The 21,241-nt window shown below is 41.6% G+C and overlaps 2 protein-coding genes across 2 annotated transcripts; one reads left to right on the forward strand and one right to left on the reverse strand.

Annotated features, from left to right (window-relative positions):
* The first annotated feature begins 31 nt into the window (after nucleotides 1-31).
* aldh9a1a.1 (aldehyde dehydrogenase 9 family, member A1a, tandem duplicate 1) lies at nucleotides 32-16,519 on the forward strand. Its single transcript, XM_088927626.1, has 12 exons — nucleotides 32-158; nucleotides 686-918; nucleotides 2,022-2,167; nucleotides 3,267-3,396; nucleotides 4,337-4,471; nucleotides 5,685-5,881; nucleotides 6,336-6,476; nucleotides 6,710-6,898; nucleotides 8,198-8,285; nucleotides 12,812-12,953; nucleotides 13,614-13,726; nucleotides 15,102-16,519. Exons 2-12 carry the CDS (start codon nucleotides 720-722, stop codon nucleotides 15,194-15,196), a joined length of 1,575 nt encoding a protein of 524 aa, XP_088783752.1. The 5' UTR covers nucleotides 32-158; nucleotides 686-719; the 3' UTR covers nucleotides 15,197-16,519.
* A 185-nt stretch (nucleotides 16,520-16,704) lies between these two features.
* LOC148823609 (uncharacterized) lies at nucleotides 16,705-20,663 on the reverse strand. The gene is made up of 4 exons (XM_088928260.1): nucleotides 20,584-20,663; nucleotides 19,787-19,981; nucleotides 18,301-18,435; nucleotides 16,705-17,821 (listed from the first exon to the last, which is right to left on the reverse strand). Exons 2-4 carry the CDS (start codon nucleotides 19,965-19,967, stop codon nucleotides 17,739-17,741), a joined length of 399 nt encoding a protein of 132 aa, XP_088784386.1. The 5' UTR covers nucleotides 19,968-19,981; nucleotides 20,584-20,663; the 3' UTR covers nucleotides 16,705-17,738.
* Between the last annotated feature and the right edge of the window lie 578 nt (nucleotides 20,664-21,241).

The raw sequence follows: 21,241 nt of genomic DNA on the forward strand, positions 1-21,241 counted from the left end.
ATAAAATTATGCAAGTCTCACTATAGAGTTCAGAGTTTCCCCACCCAATCTCTCTACTGAGCCTTATGTAAGAGAAAGAGGGAGCAAAGTGCAATTGTTTTTCCCTTATATAGACAGAAAGTACTGGGGTACTAAATTTAATCTGGAAGAACCAGAAGGTAAAAATATTTAATGCTTTACTACAGTACGTGCAATTGGAATAATCTGCAAATGAGTGTAATTTGCCTGCCGTTAGATAGCGCCACAAGTTCAACTCGTGAAGTTTCTGTACGTGTCGGAACGAAGAAATGGCTGCAGTTATGCGGATTCTGGCTTTTCGTACCATGAATTAAGTGTTATTTTGGATTTAGAAGTCATTTTATTTTGACAAATATTCTTTATCTTTTAACCTGTGCATAGAATGTGCACGCAGTGAGGTTTTATTTCCGGAACCGTCGCTTAATTTTCTACATTGCTAGTTAGAAACATAACATGGAACATTGTCGACAGTACCATGAATAATCTGTGCAGAAACGTTTTTGAGTTGCTTTTAAGTGACTGCGTACAATTATTTAGCCCTTGGGAACGGAAACGATCGACTTTTGTGTTTTTTAACATAAAACTAGAAATGCATTGCTTCATACGACTAATGCAATTGATATTTATATTTTATATTCTTATAGTACGTGTTGTGGTTTCTTTACAGGAGCTCTTTGACTTGTACTTTTACGCTACCGAAGATGATGCAACAGTGCAGTTCCACGGCCCAGGCTGGCCTTGAAATTCTCCGAACTGGGCTTCTGCCTTCTGCCGTGATCCGGAGCGCCTCAACGGGCACGCTGGAGTTGAAGGAGCCGCTAAATTTCTGGTGCGGAGGCAGAGTGAAGTCTTCAACCAAGGACGCAAAATCCAGAGAGCCGGTGTATGAGCCCGCAACTGGTAATGTGGTCTAAACCTCTGAACATTTGTGTAAATTTGAAAAAAGTTATCTCCAAATCAGCAACAAATACCACAAAACTGGTTAAGCTACAGTATGTGTAAAAATTGCAAAGTAGGTACTGCAGGTTTAGCGTTCTCATAATGAATAGTTTTCTTAATTGTAATTTATTTTCTCAAACCCAGGCATTTTAAAACGTTCTCTGAATACAACATAAGCATAGAACAGTTGTACTTTTATTACTTTTAAAGACATAGCCTGATAAGGCAGGCATAAAGCAGATTTACAATATGAATAAAAATGTCACCTTGAGAACAAACTGCGAAGGGCACCTGGGACTGTTGTTTGTTAAATTTATTATTAGAACTTTAAATGTTTTGATTTTAATGCAACCTTACTGTGTCGCACTCAGCAGTTACCAGGGAAACTTTGTGCAGTACTTGTTTTTAACTGTGGTAGAAACAAAGATAATCTTTGTTCTAGCAACTAGCACTGTCACACTCACAATAAATGAAGTATGACTTCTTCATGTTATAAAATGCAGATACCGGATATTAAACAACTACATGTGAAACTCGGGAAGTACATCAGTAAAGTGTTGTCCACTGATATCTGTCAGTATTAACAACCAGAGAACAGGTGTTCCTCCCATTTTTTCAATTAGAATTGTTTAATCAGGCAAGAGAGAACATTTAAGTATAATGAAGTATCTATGGAAGGAATTGATTTGGCTTGGTCCCAGGCTTAGTTCTGGATTCCTGATTTGGTCTCGATTCAGTGATTGCATTGTATTTTGAATGCTGTTCAAAAGCTGCTATGTTTTAATTTCTCCCGATCTAAATGGGAGAGCAAGTGCGTGATGTGACCTAATTTACATTCAGGACATGGTGGTAGCATGCAAGAGGTTCTCTGCATTTTGCATCTATAATTTCCCACGCATGTGATAGCTGATATTGTATGTGTCTTTGGTGTATTCTTTGCACAGTCTGTGCCCTGTGCAGTGTCTGTGTGCTGACAGTTGTAAATGGAGGCAGCTGGTGTTTTGTCTCCTGCAGTGAGCCCCTGTATGGATGCCTTGCTCCTGTTAATGGGGTCTTTCTTGCAGGCCGTGTGCTGTGTGAGATGGTGCCCTGTGGAGCTCAGGAGGTCGACCAGGCAGTGCAGAGTGCCCAGGCTGCCTTTCTCAAGTGGAGCAAACTGTCTGGAATGGAGAGGGGCCGGATCATGCTGGAGGCTGCCAGGATCATCAGGGTAAGAGGGGGGTGGGTGGAGTTCACTTCTGCTGAAATCAGCATGATGGCTGTCTTCCTCTTTAAGGTGGACTTATGACTATATTTGTAAATCAAGTTGTATTGTTTGCTTCTCTTCTCATATTTCACACTTGACTGCTCATTAGCTTGTCTTATTTTTTTTGCAATGGGGTGTTAAAGGGTTCAATTTGTAATGTATTAATTTTACTGCAAACTGTATTTTTAAATAGGCATTTAATTGCTAAAGTAAAGAGATGTTGTAAGGTTGCTCTTTATGTTGCCATCCGCTCAGCTCAAGGTTGGGAAGATTTTGCACAGCCCAGTCCGATTTAAGAATAAATTGTAATAGGTGGACAGGTCTTACCTCGATAAATAGGGTTGGATGGTCTTAAAACTTTTTTAACAGTTTTCCAGTGCCTTAGAACTATGATCTGAAAACATCTGAGTTCCACGCAACCTGTTTTAAATTGAGCTCCCCCCCCAAGAAATTGAATAGTCAGGGCTTCCCAACATGTGTCCATGCGTAAAGTATAAATTATATAGAAGACCAGTAATCAGACTGTGATGCACAAGGCCAGGTTACCCTGTGCAGATAGGATTGTTCGCTCACTATGAGCTTGAGGCATAGTGTCTGTATCACTGATGCAAGGGCTCAAACACAACATTCAGGTGATGCTGCTACAGCAGTGGCTTGAGAGTCTCCAGAGGTGTCCTCCCTCTTCCCCCACCCCGAAGTGATCACTAACGAGCCACTCTTCCTGATGGTGTATGACTGGCCAGAGGTGTCCTCCCCCAACCCCCCGACTGATCTCTTCTGAGCCTCTTCTTGATGGTGTATCATTTACCAGAGGTGTCTCCCCCTGGCTGAATACTAACTTGCCTCTTCCTGATGGTGTATCACTGACCAGAGATGCCCCTCTGACTGTATATTAACAAGCCTTTTCGTGATGGTGTATGACTGGTCTGACTGATCTCTAATGACATACCAGTCTCGCCTTGACTGGTCGCTAACTGGTCTCTTCCTGATGCTATATCAGTGGCCAGAGGTGCTCCCCTGGCTGACCACCCTTCCTCTTCCTCTTCCTGTTGGTGTGTCACAGGAGCGGCGAGATGAGATTGCCAAGGTGGAGGTGATCAACAATGGCAAGTCCATCACTGAGGCACGGGTGGACATCGACATTGCCTGGCAGTGCATTGAGTACTACGCTGGCATCGCGGGCACACTGGCAGGTGAAGAAAGAGTGTGGGACGTGCCTGTGGAAGTTCTGGCAGTGCAGACCAGAACAAGAGTGTTGCTTTGACAGCAGAAATTTAAAGCAAAAGGATGTGATCAGAAATGTAGTGGCTTGGGCCCAGCATGTTTTAGGAAAATCAGCAGGTCATGAAATGAGAACAAAAAAAGGTGACATATCCACATTATAGCATGAACGTCTCCTGTTTCATTCTTCTTTTGGATTTGTCACACCATCCTTTTCAACAGTAACAGTATTACCCCAGAGAATGGCAATGTATTTATTGCCTGTTGCTCCTTGTCTGTATGTCTTTGTCTGTTTTGTGTTGTGGGCTTTTTGTATCCAGTCTGCTATTTCAGCAGATATTTATAAGCATTGAGCATATGACAAATGAACTGAACAGTGTTCCCCTTGTTCAGAAAACGACTGCGGCTATTAGAAAGTCAACATTTAGTTGCTTTTTAGTTAACTGTAGTTATACCACCACCTAGTGGAAGAACTGGGTATATCTGGTGTAATGGTGTTGGAAATTTAGTTTAATAATAATAATCGCTTACACTTATATGGCGCTTTTCTGGACACTCCACTCAAAGCGCTTTACAGGTAATGCGGACTCCCCTCCACCACCACCAATGTGCAGGATCCACCTGGATGATGCGACGGCAGCCATAGTGCTCCAGAACGCTCACCACACATCAGCTATCAGTGGGGAGGAGAGCAGAGTAAGGAAGCCAATTCATAGATGGGGATTATTAGGAGGCCATGATTGGTAAGGGCCAATGGGACATTTGGCCAGGACACCGGGGTTTGGTTGTTTTGTAGCGCAGATGTGCACTCTTTCTTTTTTTTAAGAAAAAGAAAATGGGCATTTCTAATATAAGCATCTTTTGGACTTGCACGAGTTTTGAGTGACCTCGTCTCTTTCTTCTTCCTGTCAGGCCAGCACGTACAGCTGCCAGGGGGAGCCTTTGCATACACGCGCCGGGAGCCCCTGGGGGTGTGCGTGGGGATCGGTGCCTGGAACTACCCTTTCCAGATCGCAGCCTGGAAGTCGGCCCCGGCCCTGGCCTGCGGTGCGTCCTGTGCTGCAGTGCACATCCCCCCCCCCCCCCCCAGCAGGGGGCGGGTTTGGTTAATTCTCTTCTGAACGTGGTGCAGTAGACCTCTGGGTTACTACATAAAATCCTGGGCTTAACTACTACGATAACCATAGTTCTGCTGTTAAAACGTGAAGAGGTGATTTATTGAAGCAATTGAGGTTTAGCTAGAGAAACCAGTATCCACTGAGTGTCCACCCCCAGTTTATCAGCTTGTGCTCTACAGCCCCAGCTTTTCAGATAGATAAGAAGGGATTCTAAGATTGCTCCTCTTAAATACAGGCTCTTTCATATTCATGGTCATCAATTTCTGATACGTTTTGAGAAAAATTAGTGAGTATATGAGAATCCTTTAGGCCTGTAATAATTTCTAGAAGCATTGAATCGAGCATGGTTCTGTTGTAGTGTAAGAGAAAATATCCAGCCCTAGTGATCTGTGTATCCAACGTTGGCCTGGATAAGACTGAGCACAAATTCTCATTTTTAAATGTGCTTGTGTTAGCACTTGTGTCCTCTGATTTGTGTATCGCTGTTGATCCTGAAACAGTCCAGTAGGTTGACTTGGTCCGTGACTTTTGAGTACTGTAAGTGGCTGAATGAGGGCTCCTTGTTGTCTTCTCTGTTCAGCTCTGAAACGATTCACTTCTTTTTGCCTGTCAGTGTCGGGACAGATTTCAGAGCACGAGTACATTTTTTTGTTTTTGCATGGTTTTAGCACAACATCCTTTGATTTAGAATCTGCAGTTAATAATAATTGCGTACACTTACTGTATATAGTGCTTTTCTGGCCACTCCAGTCAAAGTGCTTTACAGGTAATGGGGAGTCCCCTCCACCACCACCAATGTGCAGCCCCACCTGGATGATGTGCGACAGCAGCTACAGTGCGCCATTGCAGCACACATCAGTGTCTCACGTCTCAGTGGGGAGGAGAACAGAGTGATGAAGCCAGTTCATAGATAGGGATTATTAGGAGGCCGTGATTGTTAAAGGCTAATGGGAAATTTCGCCAGGACACCGGGGTAACACCCCTACTCTTTTAGAGAAACGCCCTGGGATTTTAAATGACCACAGAGAGTCACTCAGTTTACAAACAGTAAGTCGCAGTTAAAACTCTGTGACTTACTGTTGGGGTCTTTCCTTGCTCTCCTCTGTTTTGCTGACTCACTGCGTCTCATTTTTGTCCCCCAGGCAATGCCATGGTGTTTAAGCCTTCGCCTATGACGCCCATAACTGCTGTGGTGCTGGCAGAGATTTATGCCCAAGCCGGTGTCCCCGAGGGGCTCTTCAATGTGGTCCAGGGCGGCGCCGAGACTGGAACTCTGCTCTGCCATCACCCTGGGGTGGCGAAAGTCTCCTTCACGGGCAGCGTTCCCACTGGCAAGAAAGCAAGTGTCTGGCAGAGCTCTGCTCTGGTTTTGTCTGTGGTTATATTTGCATTTGGCGCTTTAGCTGTTGGAAATTGCCTTTCTTTTACAGCTGTTGACCTCGATACAGCAGGGTGTATCCCAGAACCTCCACCTTGGCTCTTTCCACATTGTTGCAATCTGTCTGTTCTTCTGATTTATCAATGGTTTTGTGGTTTCACGCTTGTTCATGGGTGTGTTCCAGAAGTGTAGAAAGCAGCATGACAGGGGTTACTTGAGGGCAGAAGTAGGTTTTGATGCCGTATGAAATCTGTTAAACTCTCAAGATGTGAAATTGCAGAAATGTGTGGCATGTGTGTTGTTTTTTCTCTGCTGACTGCGATTGTAGCACTGAATGAACTGGTCTACCATTGAGTCATGTTTTGTGGGGTTAAAGAGTTAGTGACTCATCTCTTTTTTTTTTTTTAACTCTTAGATCATGGAGATGTCCGCCAAGGGCGTCAAGCCAGTGACTCTGGAGCTGGGAGGGAAGTCTCCTCTAATCATCTTTGAGGACTGTGACCTAGAGAATGCAATAAAGGGGGCGCTCATGGCCAACTTCCTGTCCCAGGGAGAGGTGCGTGGGTAATCCAGGAGGCTATAGGGTACTTCCTATAACATTATGTTATGCATTCCTATGCATAACTTTATTTGCAGCAAATGTGCATGAATAAACCGAAAAACGTTTGCTATTTCCAGTGGGGTTTACACAGGAACAGCTGATCAATCAATGTGCACCTGCAATCATTTTCAGGCCCAGAGTGGTGCCCATTCCCCATGTGCTTTAACTGTTTGCTGTTTGTGTTGTAGGTGTGCTGTAACGGCACCAGGGTGTTTGTGCAGAGTAAGATCCTTCCCAAGTTTCTGGAGGAGGTGGTGAAGAGAACCAAAGCCATCCAAGTTGGGGATCCCCTGCTGGACGACACCAGGATGGGGGCGCTGATCAGCCGTCCACACCTGGACAGAGTGCTGGGCTTCGTCAACCAGGCGAAGAAGGAGGTGGGGCTGGAGTCACTGTGTGTGTTTGTGTGTGTTGAGAAGACAAAGGTGTTTGTGATGCAGAAATGGGTTGCAGAGTTCCCAGGCTGCTTGACCTATAAAGGCAGAACTGGTGACTTTTTAAAAAATACATGTTTTAATTTATATAGAATTGTTTGTTTTCTAATTATCGAAAGCTACTGATGGTGCTGCAATTCTAATTCTGCCTTAAAGTTCTGCAGATGTATTATTGTTTGGATGCTGCAGATGGTGTTTTGTGAATATTTGAATGCTAAATTAACTTAGTATTCTTATAGTATTCAACCAGTATTCTTATAGTATAAGAACATTGGTTGATTTGCTGTGTCATTTAATTTCTGCAAATTGCAATGCAGTATTTGTTTATATTCAGATCATTAGAAAGTGCAACAAAAACTCTGAAGCATACAGGATTTAAGTAGATCTTGGTTCTGTCACTTTTATAATGCAAAATAATTTAAATTAGATTACATTTAAATTTAGACTTTAGAATATGTTTATCTTTACCAGAAGGGGTGTGATAACTGCACAGAAACTCTTTCCTTTCTCTAGAACTGATTTTTGTTCTTTTTTCATTTATCCTCAGACAGGTACCGTCTATTTCTAGACATAATAATGATAATACAAATGTGACAAACTATTAGTTCTAATAAATACAATGTTATATTGGTAAATATTATCCTCAGGTTTTGTTCAGACAGTGATTTCTGAAACAGCTATATTATCCCTGCGTATATCAGGTCATGCACAATACCAGTGTTACACCAGATGTTCCAGTGTAAAGTCAGACTCTTTCAAGTACCAGATATTAAGTACACAAATGTACATGTTATATATGTTTTCACTTTCCTAATGCAAAGCATTAAATGCAGTGTTGTTGTCTTAAACACTGTTATGTTTTATTTACCCTTGGTAGGAGCTTAAGAAGGTTTCAACACATTTTCTGTGATAAAAATATCTAATGCTATTTCAGATATAATATTATATTAACTGGAAGGGCAGGTAGACTCCACTTGCATAAGGGTTGAAGCATATTGGGGTTTGCCGGTGTCTTAAATAAACCCGTCACCCTGTATCTGGCAATTCAACCATGTCCTCTTGTTCTTGGTAAACTTAGATATATGAGTGTAATATTCATTTTCCATTGTACAGTTTTTTATGAAAGACCCACCTTGTAAACCCCAGAAATATCACAGAATTCTACAAGACCAGTTTTTAAGTTTTTCGACTCTTGACCTCCACCTAAGTGATGCTGATCCTGTGACTGTCCTGTGTTCCTAGGGGGCCAGAGTTCTGTGCGGGGGAGAGCCATTTGTTCCTAAGGACCCCAAACTGAAGGGAGGGTATTTCATGTCCCCCTGTGTGCTAGGTGAGTGAGCCATTATTTGGTGTGCTGGACTTGTTCTTGTCTGTTTTCACCACATTGCGCCTTGCTCTGTGCACCCATTCCCCTGTGTACTTAAGGGTTTCATTCCTCGACTCTTAACATAAGCCGGACCTGACATAAGAAGGAAAGAACTCTTTCTTAGCCGTGGAATGAATGCATATAGAGAAATACCACTCATGATATTGCAGTGATTTATTTGTCCTAGCTGTGTCAGTGAGTGAAGCAAGGAGAGCACAGGTGCAGGCTCACCAGCGTTTATTGTCCTTTAACGGTTAATAGGTGTACGTATGTGCTGATCATGGAGGGAGGTAAAGAGCAAGAGAGAGAATGGAGCAGCAGCTAGTAGTCCATTTGGCAGATAAAAGAAAAATCCGCCATTTATATAGGAGGAGAGAAATAAAATAGGGTTTACAACCCTGTAATTAGAATAATTCAACACCAAATTTAGTATACAATACAGTAAATAAAAAATAAAAACCACACATATCATTACCCTACATGGTTCTTTTTTTATTTAAACACAAAATTAAATAAACAGACGAGAATAAAAACAAAGGAACAAGTAAAGGTTTATTCCATGCTGAAAAGAGAAGAAAGAAAACGCAACGTTTCAGCTGTGGAGCCTTCTTCGGGTGTAATCAGCCGAAACACTGTTTTTTCTTCTCTTTTCAGCATGGAATAAACCAGTGGTTCTCAAACTTTTTGGACCAAGTACCACCCCTGGTCAAACCAAAGCATCCAAATACCACCTACAAGTCATCTTCTCATAGGAACCCCAGAAAATCTCAATGACCAGCATGAGCACATGCACACACACTCACATGTTCATGGGTCACTTGCATATAATAAATAAAAGTAGCACTGAGCACTTACCATTTCAGTGAGATGGGTGAGCCTGTTTAGTCGAGCAAAGCAGATGTGAATTCTTTGGTTGAGCCTTGATACAATTCACAACTTTGACAGCAGAGTCTAACAGATTTTAAATCCTCAGGCATTTTCTTGACAGCCAAGGCCTGGCGGTGGATGCGGCAGTGCATCCACTTCATATCTGGAGCAACCTCTCTAATTAGTGCAACTACACCCACTGTTATCACTCTAGCACTGTTTGTACAAACTCCGACGCATTTTTTCCAGTCGATGCCATTCTCTTTGATAAATTCATTCAGAAGCTGAAATATGTGCTCTCCTGTAGTTCTTGTTGGTAGCGGCTTACAGTTCAAAAACTCCTCTGGGACATGCCCTCAAACTCCTAGGCATCTACAGACTCATCTAATTGCAGTGAAAAGCATCTGCATGTCTGCATGGCTCTATCAGCGTACTTTTGACATCATCCGCCATATCAATAATTCTACGAGTGACTGTGTCATTCGAAAGGGGCAGCAGGTTGAGCTGTTTAGCAGCTTTTTCTCCACACATAATACGTATCAGCTCTTTTGCCAACGGTAAACAAAGTTCTTCAGAAATAGTGTGGGGTTTACCTGCTTTAGGAATCCACAAGCTTGCATTTTTCCCCAGTTCCGTTTCTGGAGTCTGTCTCAGAAGCTAAAAAGTTTTTATTTCATGCGCATGGGAGCAAAACACAGAGACGCTCAGTGTATTTTTCTCAAATTAAACTAGAGCAGTTCTTAAATATTTGTCTGTTATCTATCACACTTCCCTGTGATTACAAGATGGACTGTTCCAAAATCACATACATTCTTCTACCTCCCTATTTGCTGGAGATAACTTTTTTAAATACAATTGGCCACTTACGTTTGTAGCATTCCTATACAATGGTATAGAATTACATAGTAGCTCTTGTGTCCACTCAAGTATTAGCGCGCTGTATTGTAGTACGTATTTGACACACAAACTCATTTTATTAAAATAGAAAATATGAAAACCCATCCCAATTTTTCAGTGCACACAACAAATTTCCAGGGTCACATGGTACGCATTCCATAGTTTGAGAACCACTTTGCAGCCTATGCATGCTGACGCAGCTGCCCACCAGAAAATAAAGTGGGTGCTTCCCTGACATGAGTACAATACGGATTACTCAGAATTTCTGGTGAAAGGCGCATGATAAAATGCAGAGATTGCTTGCTCTGTGCTGTTTGTCTGCAGAAGGACATTTCTGCACTTCTTGCTCTTCAAGCCTGTTACATCAACTCTCCTTACCTATTGTGGGACCCGCGGGAGGTTTAGATAGTTGAATTTACATAACCCGGGAAGAAAGTGTCCTTCTGTAGGTGACCTGTGTCCTGTCAAAACAGTTCTGCTGTAAATGTCGTAAATCCTTTTACTTTATATGTTGGTTATGCAGTTACACTGGTGTGAAAAAGTGTTTTGCCCCCTTCCTGATTTCTTATTTTTTTGCATGTTTGTCACACTGAAATGTTTCAGATCATCAAACAAATTGAAATATTAGACAAAGATAACACAAGTAAACACAAAATGCAGTTTTTAAATGAAGGTTTTTATTATTAAGGGAAAAAAAAAATCCGAACCTACATGGCCCTGTGTGAAAAAGTGATTGCCCCCTAAACCTAATAACTGGTTGGGCCACCGTTAGCAGCAACAACTGCAATCAAGCGTTTGCAATAACTGGCAATGAGTCTTTTACAGCGCTGTGGAGGAATTTTGGCCCACTCATCTTTGCAGAATTGTTGTAATTCAGCCACATTGGAGGGTTTTCGAGCCTTAACTGCTTTTTTTAAGGTCATGCCACAACATCTCAATCGGATTCAGGTCAGGACTTTGACTAGGCCACTCCAAAGTCTTCATTTTGTTTTTCTTAAGCCATTCAGAGGTGGACTTGCTGGTGTGTTTTGGATCATTGTCCTGCTGCAGAACCCAAGTCCGCTTCAGCTTGAGGTCACAAACAAATGGCCGGACATTCTCCTTCAGGATTTTTTGGTAGACAGCAGAATTCATGGTTCCATTTACCACAGCAAGTCTTCCAGGTCCTGAAGCAGCAAAACAGCCCCAGACCATCACACTACCACCACCATATTTTACTGTTGCTATGATGTTCCTTTTCTGAAATACTGTGTTACTTTTACGCCAGATGTAATGGGACACACACCTTCCAAAAAGTTCAACTTTTGTCTCGTCAGTCCACAGAGTATTTTCCCAAAAGTCTTGGGGATCATCAAGATGTTTTCTGGCAAAACTGAGACGAGCCTTTATGTTCTTTTTGCTCAGCAGTGGTTTTCGTCTTGGAACTCTGCCATGCAGGCCATTTTTGCCCAGTCTCTTTCTTATGGTGGAGTCATGAACACTGACCTTAACTGAGGCAAGTGAAGCCTGCAGTTCTTTGGATGTTGTTGTGGGGTTTTTTGTGACCTCTTGGATGAGTCATCGCTGTGCTCTTGGGGTAATTTTGGTCAGCCGACCACTCCTGGGAAGGTTCGCCACTGTTCCATGTTTTCGCCATTTGTGGATAATGGCTCTCACTGTGGTTCGCTGGAGTCCCAAAGCTTTAGAAATGGCTTTATAACGTTTCCAGACTGATAAATCTCAATTACTCTGTTTCTCATTTGTTCCTGAATTTGTTTGGATCGCAGCATGATGTCTAGCTTTTGAGGATCTTTTGGTCTACTTCACTTTGTCAGGCAGGTCCTATTTAAGTGATTTCTTGATTGAGAACAGGTGTGGCAGTAATCAAGCCTGGGTGTGGCTAGAGAAATTGAACTCAGCTTTCCAAAGATGTGATAAACCACAGTTGATTTATGTTTTAACAGGGGGGCAATCACTTTTTCACACAGGGCCATGTAGGTTTGGATTTCTTTTCCCTTAATAATAAAAACCTTCATTTAAAAACTGCATTTTGTGTTTACTTGTGTTATCTTTGTCTAATATTTCAATTTGTTTGATGATCTGAAACATTTCAGTGTGACAAACATGCAAAAAAATAAGAAATCAGGAAGGGCAAACACTTTTTCACACCACTGTATGTAGCACCTACAGTATTGGTTTAATTTTATATAGACTGCATCAAACCACAGGAAGGACAGTCTTCTGTGGAATGTAGTTCAGACAAGAGTTTCTATCTGTCCTGTCTATATTGTTCACCCGTAAGAAGCAGAAATTAAAACAAGATCTTAACCAAGTTACTTGTTGCGAGAGCAGTTTGAGATTCATAGTCCATATGTTGTGGTTTGAAAAATGTCTACGTACCTGAACACCACTTGTTCTAGTCATATGATTTGTTCAGTCCATGTTAATTGTGCTGCAGGCAGTGTGGCTTCTCAGCGTGAAAAATAGCTCTCACTTTTCCTATAAATCTCAACCCAACTGCCAGTGATACTTCCTGTAGATGATTGTTTTTAGTTTTCTGTCAGCAAAGACTCAGAATTTCTGTCCTGTTGAGAATATAAATAACGGAGAGTAGAAAATGGTAGAAAATAAATCTTTTTTTGCACAAAGAAACTTCAAACTTGCTCTTTTGTTAGCACACCAACAATTTTTAGTTAGTTCCCTTTGCACTTGTCCCAGTGTCGATACATGCTCTCTCCTGGTCACAGATAACTGCAGGGACGACTTTACTTGTGTGAAGGAGGAGATCTTTGGGCCAGTGATGTCGGTGCTGCCCTTTGAGACTGAGGAGGAAGTCCTGCAGAGAGCCAACAACACCACCTTCGGCCTGGCCTCCGGAGTCTTCACCAGGTACCACCTTCACGTGGAGATGCCACGGGGAACCATTGTAATCCCTCCTGGGAACTAAACAGCTGAGCTTCTGCTGCCTATTCCCAAATCTCTTCTCAGTGCACGGCTCTATCATCAGTGCCTTCGTTTGTATGAATAGATCCTGTGAGAACAGCTTTGCAGTAAACTGCAAATTGATTAACTTAAGGTCAGTTTTTTTCTCCCTGATTAAGTCCAGCTTCTGTAACAGTGCTGTACGGTGTGAGCTGACCCTTACCACTGTCTGTGTAGGTCTTGGCACTGACTTTTATTTTGGTTTTGAGGTGCCTGGGCACTTGCGCATTGGTGGTGGTGTGTTATATTGCCTTTGGGTCATCACAGATTAAATCAGTTGCCTGTCTGCTTCACCTTCGTTTGACAACACAGTTTATACACTGTATCAAAATTATCCTTCTGTGCTTATCAGTGATAAGGATGGGTGGGGGATCCAAAATGAGTTAACTTTGAGCATCTCTGTCTCCTGATGGGTTGGTCATTTCAGATCAGACACATTTGTGGAAGTTTTCATTAAAATCAAAAGGGTTGAGGTAAAAAAAAATGACCTGATTTCATGTGGAATGACCTCCTGTAGAAACTGCCTGTTGCTGTTGATTCTTAAGAAACCATGTTCTTCCTCCCCAGGGATGTGACTCGAGCTCACCGTGTGGCTGCAGAGCTGCAGGCTGGGACTTGCTTCATCAACAACTACAACATCAGCCCCGTGGAGGTGCCCTTTGGGGGGTACAAGATGTCAGGTAGGCCTTTTCGAAGGAAGCCGGTACAGGCATGCATGAGGTTATGCTACTGAAAGGCCATGTTTTGTCAGAATTGAACATAGTTCAAAACACAGACAACAAAATTCATCCGGTATTTGTTTTTCTTACAAAGTTCTGAATTTTGTTCCATTGTCTTCCGTTCTTGCAAGGTAAATGTGCTTTTCGAAGACCATTGCTAATGTAATGCAGGAGCATGGGCAGTTCTTGCCTTTGCTGTGCAGTGCTACTGGCAAAAATAAGTTGCGTCACTTTGGAGGAACCAGGTTGCCGTTGACAGACGTGTCATGAATGGTGGGGAGCAAACAGCTCTTTGCCTACAGTGGGTGAATGAAGCGCGATCTATTTTAAAAATTACTTAAAGGCCTCCCCAGTACCTCAGCCGGTAAATGCTTGGAGCCATGCGCAGCTTTAGCTCCGTGACCCAGGTGTCAAGGGTTCGAGACGGGGGCATGTCATTAGCCTGTCCGGCCCACTGTGACTGGAATGCCTCAAATGGTGGCACACAGTTGGCTGAGCAGCGCAGCGGGGAGGATGGGATTAGTCGGCCATCCTCTCTAGTGCTGCGAGAGAGGGATGTGTCTCTGCTCCAGTTGGTGCAGAACTGCTGGTGAGAGGCTGCGCTGCCTGAGGCGTGTTAAAAGTTGAGTGGTTCAAAGGCAGGCAGGTCTGCACTTCCGTGTTCTCCCGTGTGCGGTCACAGGATTTGTATATTTGAGATTAAATAAAAATAACACCATTTGAGACTTCAAACAGCATTTTATTTAAGTAAGTTTTTAACTCCAGCACCTCAGGGTAAAGGCTATTCATTGTAGCATTTCCTATTTTAAAAATCAGATTGAACTGTCTTGCATTTTTTTAGCTAAAATGTAGGTAAAGAATTTCCCGCAAAAAAGCAGATTCTATTTTTTTCAATCAAAAAAACATCCTACTCTCTGCCCTGTTAAACATTGGATCTCATCCTGATAGAGCTGCAGGACATAACATAAAGGAAAAAAAGGTTTGGGCATTTATGCCAAGGAGCTTTTTAGCTTGACATTAATATGGATACCTGAATCTTGAATTAGAAGTGACAAAAAACATGGCTTGTATTTGCTGTGTCTACTTCTGTATGCACTTCTCTCATATACTTCTTTTATCAAGCCAAAAAAGAGGTTATCTTTTATGAACAATCTGAAAGGCCTAAGAGTCATGTTAAAAATGTGTGAAAACATATTTTGCCAATATTGTTTTGCCTTTGGAACTACTGTGCGTCTGGGGCAGATGCAGAGTCACAAAGTGTGAGTCATGGAAAATGGAAGAGCCATTATCTTGTATTCTTCCCCACTAACAAACTGTTTGCTCTGTCTTGACCCAGGCTTTGGCAGAGAGAACGGCCTGGTGACCATAGAATACTACTCCCAGCTGAAGACTGTCGTCGTGGAGATGGGCGACGTAGAGAGCCTGTTCTAGACCATTCTAGATCCTTCCAGTACACTGGCCTAGGAAGACGATCCTGCTGCATCATGCTCCCTAAACGCCCCACACCTGGTGGAATTCTGCTCATTTAGTTTTCAGCCCAGCTCTTGACAGAAGTGGACATGGTGTCTGACATCACCACCAAATCTAATACAAGCAGATGGTAACATCTGCCACATCTTTGAAAACAAGTAGTACTGTTCTGAATAATGGTAGCTCAGTATGTTCGCACATATCGACCAGTGACTAATTTTGGGACAGGTTTTTGTGACATGCCACCATTTTAATGCAGAGCTTGACATAGCTTTTATTTAATTTAATCTGATTTTGAAGTGACTTCTGGCACCATATCTGTACCAGGTAGGAGGTGGCTCGAAGATGGTGAGCAGAATTCTGACAGTTACTAGCACTGTTCTTCCCCATGCTCTTTAACCGTCTCTGCACACCGGTGAACAAATGTCAGTATTACAACTTAGTGTGCATCTGCTGCACAGATACATTTCTTCATCACTCACCTGTCACACGTAATCAGTCATTGAAGTGACTCGGATTATAGGGTTTATTTCCAGGTCTTCTGTACCTTTCTATATATAATTATGTCTTTGTCTACAAGAGGATCAGAAGTATTTTCTCAGTCATGTTGCCCTAAATTCTTTATTCTCCAAACTTTTGGAAAATAATGGTGCACTTATTAATACTGATATTTGTCCAGGAAAACATCTTGGTAAAACCAGATGTTGGAACACAGTTTGAATTTTTAGTTTCAAAGGTGGTTTCACTGAAACCTTAAAGGAACCATTTCAAAGACAAACTGTTTCTATATCCTTTAATCCATAGCTCAGAATTAGTGTCAAGAATGAATCTTGATTTTCTCTTGAGCTCAAGTGTCATTGTAACACTGATCAAAGGAAATATATGTTTCTACATTTTGTGAAACGAAGCTGTGAAATATGCCTTTTGAGGCTCCATTACCTTCACTACACAACTACCTGCAAGTAGTGGCACCAGCCATCTTAGTCTGCATTGCTGGAATTGTTCTTTGTCGTTTGTCACTTTTGCTGTTGGTAGGATTTTTTCTATAACAATATTTGCTTAAAACTGTCTCAAATTTTGCCAGCATACACTGAGCATGGTTTTTCATTTTTAAATCTCTCGGTCCATATACATGTTATAGTGTAGATCATTCTTTGAAGCACTAAAAATCTTTCATCAAGATGGCCTTGGTGCACAACCTATGTGGTTGCTTTTTGTAATTTCATTGTTAACCTTTCAATTGGTCCTTTTTATTAATAAATACCAAGCTGCAGTTTAAGAATTGTGTATCTACATTTTTTGTTGAGTCCTCTGTGATTAGTGTTTCCACATGGTGATGGCATTTATTGACCCACACTACTAGTAACAGTTTGACACCAAGATTTCCAGATCTTACTATGAAACAATACAGTAATGACATAACTTAAAAAATCTACAAATAACAGCACAAGTTTATTAAAAGGCACAAATCGTACAAATTCTGACTTCTAACAAAAAGTGCTTTTAAAATTAACAATATTTGTTTCTCACTAAACTCGTTTAATCAGAAATGCAGTAAATATTGTATTTGTACATTAAAGAAACTACATTTTTACAGAAAATGTGGAAGAATTAGAAAAATCTCATTGGAAAACCTTTTAAAAAATTCAAAGAATATTTCTTCCACACAGCACCCTGCACATATTTAAAGTGCAGTTAACATTGGTATTGCAGTTGAGGTAGCATTGATCTGCTTTTCAAAGGCACAAATTTCATCCAGAAATTGGTATTGATTGTCACATGTGCTCTTTACCATTTCACCTCTCAACAAAAGTGTGTACAATCTGAACTCCTCAGTGTCTAATCTTATTCAATGCTGTATTAAAGGTCTGCTGAATCCTTTTGGAGACAGTGTTCTAAGGAATCTGTCGTGTAATGTCTTTAGGTTAACACTAACACTTAAAATCTTCACAAGTTTCCGTTGACAAGGATAATTCATTAATTTTCTTGAACACATTACACACTACATGTAAGGCTCACTGGCCTGGAATAGTTTATAATTGAAAATTAATTGAACAACTATGACCCTTCTGTTTAATAGTTTCTGTTCTTGCACATTTGGTGCTCTAAGTATAATTTTCACTGTTCATTAGTACCCCAGAGCATCCTGAGTTTTTACTTCTTATTGTTGTTTGTTTTATTGTTAATATAATAGTTTTAATATTATTGTTTTTATTTATTTGGCTCCATAAATGAGACTTGCCTTCTTGTCTTAAAGGTATGCATAAAAATACTTTAAAAGGTTCTTCATTAAAACTCTGTAGAAATATTTCTTATGATTCGTTTTTGGCAAGTGTAAAAAAACAATTGTTGAGCTACCCAAATAAATACAAGTAGTGTATTGCTTTGTCACAGATACTGGCTTCACTACAGCCAACATAAAAAAAAATAGCATTCATGTTGACCTGCAAAAATAGATGTGCAGCAACAGAAATGTAGAAATATGGCTTTTCATCTCCAAGGCTTAGGGCTCATACCAAGGCCTGACAGAGCTCCGTCTTGGCAGCGGCTGTGTTTCCAGGACAGCGATCATCCCCACAGCAGGTTCTGCAAAACACGGAAGCAATTTTGATGCTTTTTATGTCTTGATGCTTCGTTGAAAACTCATATATTGGTTTGCTCCCGCTCTCAAGTAAATACCTGAATATACTGCAGTGTAATTTAAACAAATTATCGTCTCTTTTATTCTTGTAACTCTGTAAACATTTGTAATTTTAGTTGGGGGGGGGGGGGAAATGTATTTACGGGGTTGCGAGTTTAAGTGAATTAAGGTGTGACTCGCACCTGAGGAAGGCTCGACAGCCGAAATGTTATGTTTTCTTCTCTTTTCAGCATGGAATAAACCTTAAGTTGATCCTTGCACCCTACGCATGCTGACGCAGCTACCCACCTGAACTTATTTTTACATAACTAAAAATGCATTTCATATATTTTCTCATATCATTAGGATGGTACATTAGCACCTATAAACCTTCAAGAACTGAATTGTATACTTTTCTCTGAGCCGACAGGCTTTGGAAAGTTACCTGTTGAAGTGTTTTTATTTTCAGCAGGCAACTGCGGTCCGTGTTCATGCCAGCTGCCTTCCCTAATGAGGCGGCAGATGCTGGAGAAAAATGAGGCACAGGTCCGGCTGACACAGTGGACGCAATTCCTGCTCTCTGTAAAATAATCGACCTTAATGGAGATACATGGCAAAAAATGTATTTTACTACAACTTAACCCCACCACACAGAAATAAGATGGAACAAATTATGCTCAGTGTTGTATTGCAACTCACAACTGGCAACTCACTGAAGCAGGTGTGAGCCTGGTCAGTACATGGAAGACCTCCTGGGAAAAACTAAGGTTGCTGCTGGAAGAGGTGTTAGTGGGGCCAGCAGGGGGCGCTCACCCTGCGGTCTGTGTGGGTCCTAATGCCCCAGAACAGTGACGGGGACACTACACTGTAAAAAGGTGCCATCCTTTGGATGAGATGTAAAACTGAGATCCTGGCTCTCTGTGGTCATTAAAAATCCCAGAGTGTTTCCTGAAAATAGGGGTTTACCCCAGTCTCCTGGCCAAATTTCCCATTGGCCCTTACCAATCATGTCCTCCTAATAATTTCCATCTATGAACTGGCTTCATCGCTCTGTTCTCCTCCCCACTGAGAGCTGATGTGTGTTGAGTGTTCTGGTGTACTTTGCCTGCCGTCGCATCATCCAGGTGGGGCTGCACATTGGTGGTGGTGGAGGGGAGTCCCCATTACCTGTAAAGCGCTTCGAGTGGAGTGTCCAGAAAAGCGCTATATAAGTGTAAGTAATTATTATTATCATTATTAAATTATTATAGAATGCGCATCAGCTTATATACAAGTATTTGGAACTAACTGAACAAAACTGAAACAAAACGATGTTAACAATAAACTGTATTTATCCATGTGGTGTCCCCTAGGCAAACTGTTGCTCTTCGCAATCCCTGGCAAAGCAAACCGTGATGACTAACGCGGAAAGAAAGTGGTTTTTCATTTTGACGGAGTTAAACGAAACAGGCGGCAGCGCTTTCTATGGCTGTAAATTAGCCGCACATCATAGAAACATCAAAGAAAACAAATCTACATCTAAATCCAAATATTAAATTTCAATGTAACAAATATACGTTTTAAAAAAATACGTTGTATTACACATTAGATCTGATTGCTTGGTTTTATTTTTAAAAATGTACTGGAATGTTGTACAAATGTTGATACTTTGTGCAGATCTGTTGTGAGGTGGTACTGAATTAGTCATCAGTATTAAGAGATGATATGATATACTGGAATCTCTGCAGCGTTATTATCTTTCTTGGCTAACTCTTTCATCCAAACAATTATTATTTCGCTTGTACCCATTTATACAGCTGGGAATTTTGCTGAATCAAGCCTCTTATCCACACCGCTGGCTGTCAACGTTTCTCAGTTAAAATTGTTTCATCTGCCGAACGGTTATACAGTATGTGCGCCGAACACGGATGCAAGCAGAGCCGATAACTCACCCCTCTCTGTGCTCTCTGGGAACCGCTCCGAGGAAATGTCAGGCGGCTCGAAGTGCTCGGTCAGTTTCTCTATCGCATCCTTAAAAGACGGTCCTGCTTCCAGAGTCGAAAAAACGCGCTGGCCCTCAAGACCCAAGCAGTTCAGTAGGATTTCTCTCTTTATGTTATCTGGCTGGTCCATCAGTCCCGTGGCATCTATGTAAGCGATAAGTCTGTCAGACCACTGTGACCAAGGCTCCACAGGTTCTCCCGGCTCCGTCAGAAACAGTCTCGGTGGCAAAATGTTATTACCTTCCGCCATTTAATCTTCCTTCAATTATTTTAGCTTTTGCTAAAAGTTAGTCTGATTGCAGCACCGGGTCCGCGTATCGGATATACGCGACGAAGAAACGTGCGCCTCGAAGCAATGTACTGTATGTGTTTCTTGCCGTCTCCTCTCACTATTTTGCCCCCCCCCTTCTGCAAGACGTAGAAAGCACAGCCAGAGCTGTGTACAGCGTGTGATAATACCTCACGAGTGTGTGCATTTAAATTAAGCAAGGAAGATCATTCATAAAGGCCGTCTACAGCTCTCTTAGATTAAATATGTATGTATGCTGTAAGGAATTACCGGTAGCCTTGTGTATATGCACTGTATAGTTAGCGTATGTGAAAATTCAGTAAGTATATTAAAGATATTAATATATTAAGAGGATTTTAGGAATACTAAATGCATTCATTGTGTAAATTAAAAAAACGACTCAAACTTTATTACAATTAAAATGTTTACAAACGGCACACACGGTTGGCCTTTCTACCTTCACAGTCACAGCTACTCGTACCACAGCGCCTGGATGAGCGCTCTCGGATCAGCTCTGCGTGACAGCTCCGCGGGAATCTGAGTTCCGATGCTGACTAGATTGTGATTGTGGAAGGGGAGAAATAAGGTGTCAAACGGGTGTCATGGGGGAGGTGGGGCTTGGTTGAACTCTGAATTCGCCACAATTCATTGAGATATCTCTGCCTCGCTTCAAAGACGGTGATGAGTGTGACAATATTTGTTACTCGCGCTAGGTTTGATTCCACAGTGGACGTGTAGAGTTTCATTCTCAGGACAGTGAAGAATACATACATATCTGTAATTATTCTTTATTTAAAACTATTGATTCCCCCAATTGTCATATATTAGGAGGTAATAGTAATAGAAGGTTACAATGTTTATTTTTTCTTTGTGTTATGGTTTTCTGAGTTTAGCCTACTCATCTTCCCTTAGTCTCTGGGTGGAGCAGGACTGAAGACGACAGAGACCACGTGACTAACTTGTATCATGGATGAGATCAGAGCGAATTCTGGAATCAAAGGCGCCTTGGGTTTGTGGATCTAGTGAAATTAGTTAGACTTTATGACTCTTTCTATTTGTACTTCAGTAATAGGTTTTCTTTTAATACCCTTAGAGAGTTCAGTAATGAGTACTAG

Source organism: Atractosteus spatula, chromosome 11 (genome assembly GCF_055471065.1).
Source record: "Atractosteus spatula isolate fAtrSpa1 chromosome 11, fAtrSpa1.hap1, whole genome shotgun sequence".
NCBI classification, from domain to species: Eukaryota; Metazoa; Chordata; class Actinopteri; order Semionotiformes; family Lepisosteidae; genus Atractosteus; species Atractosteus spatula.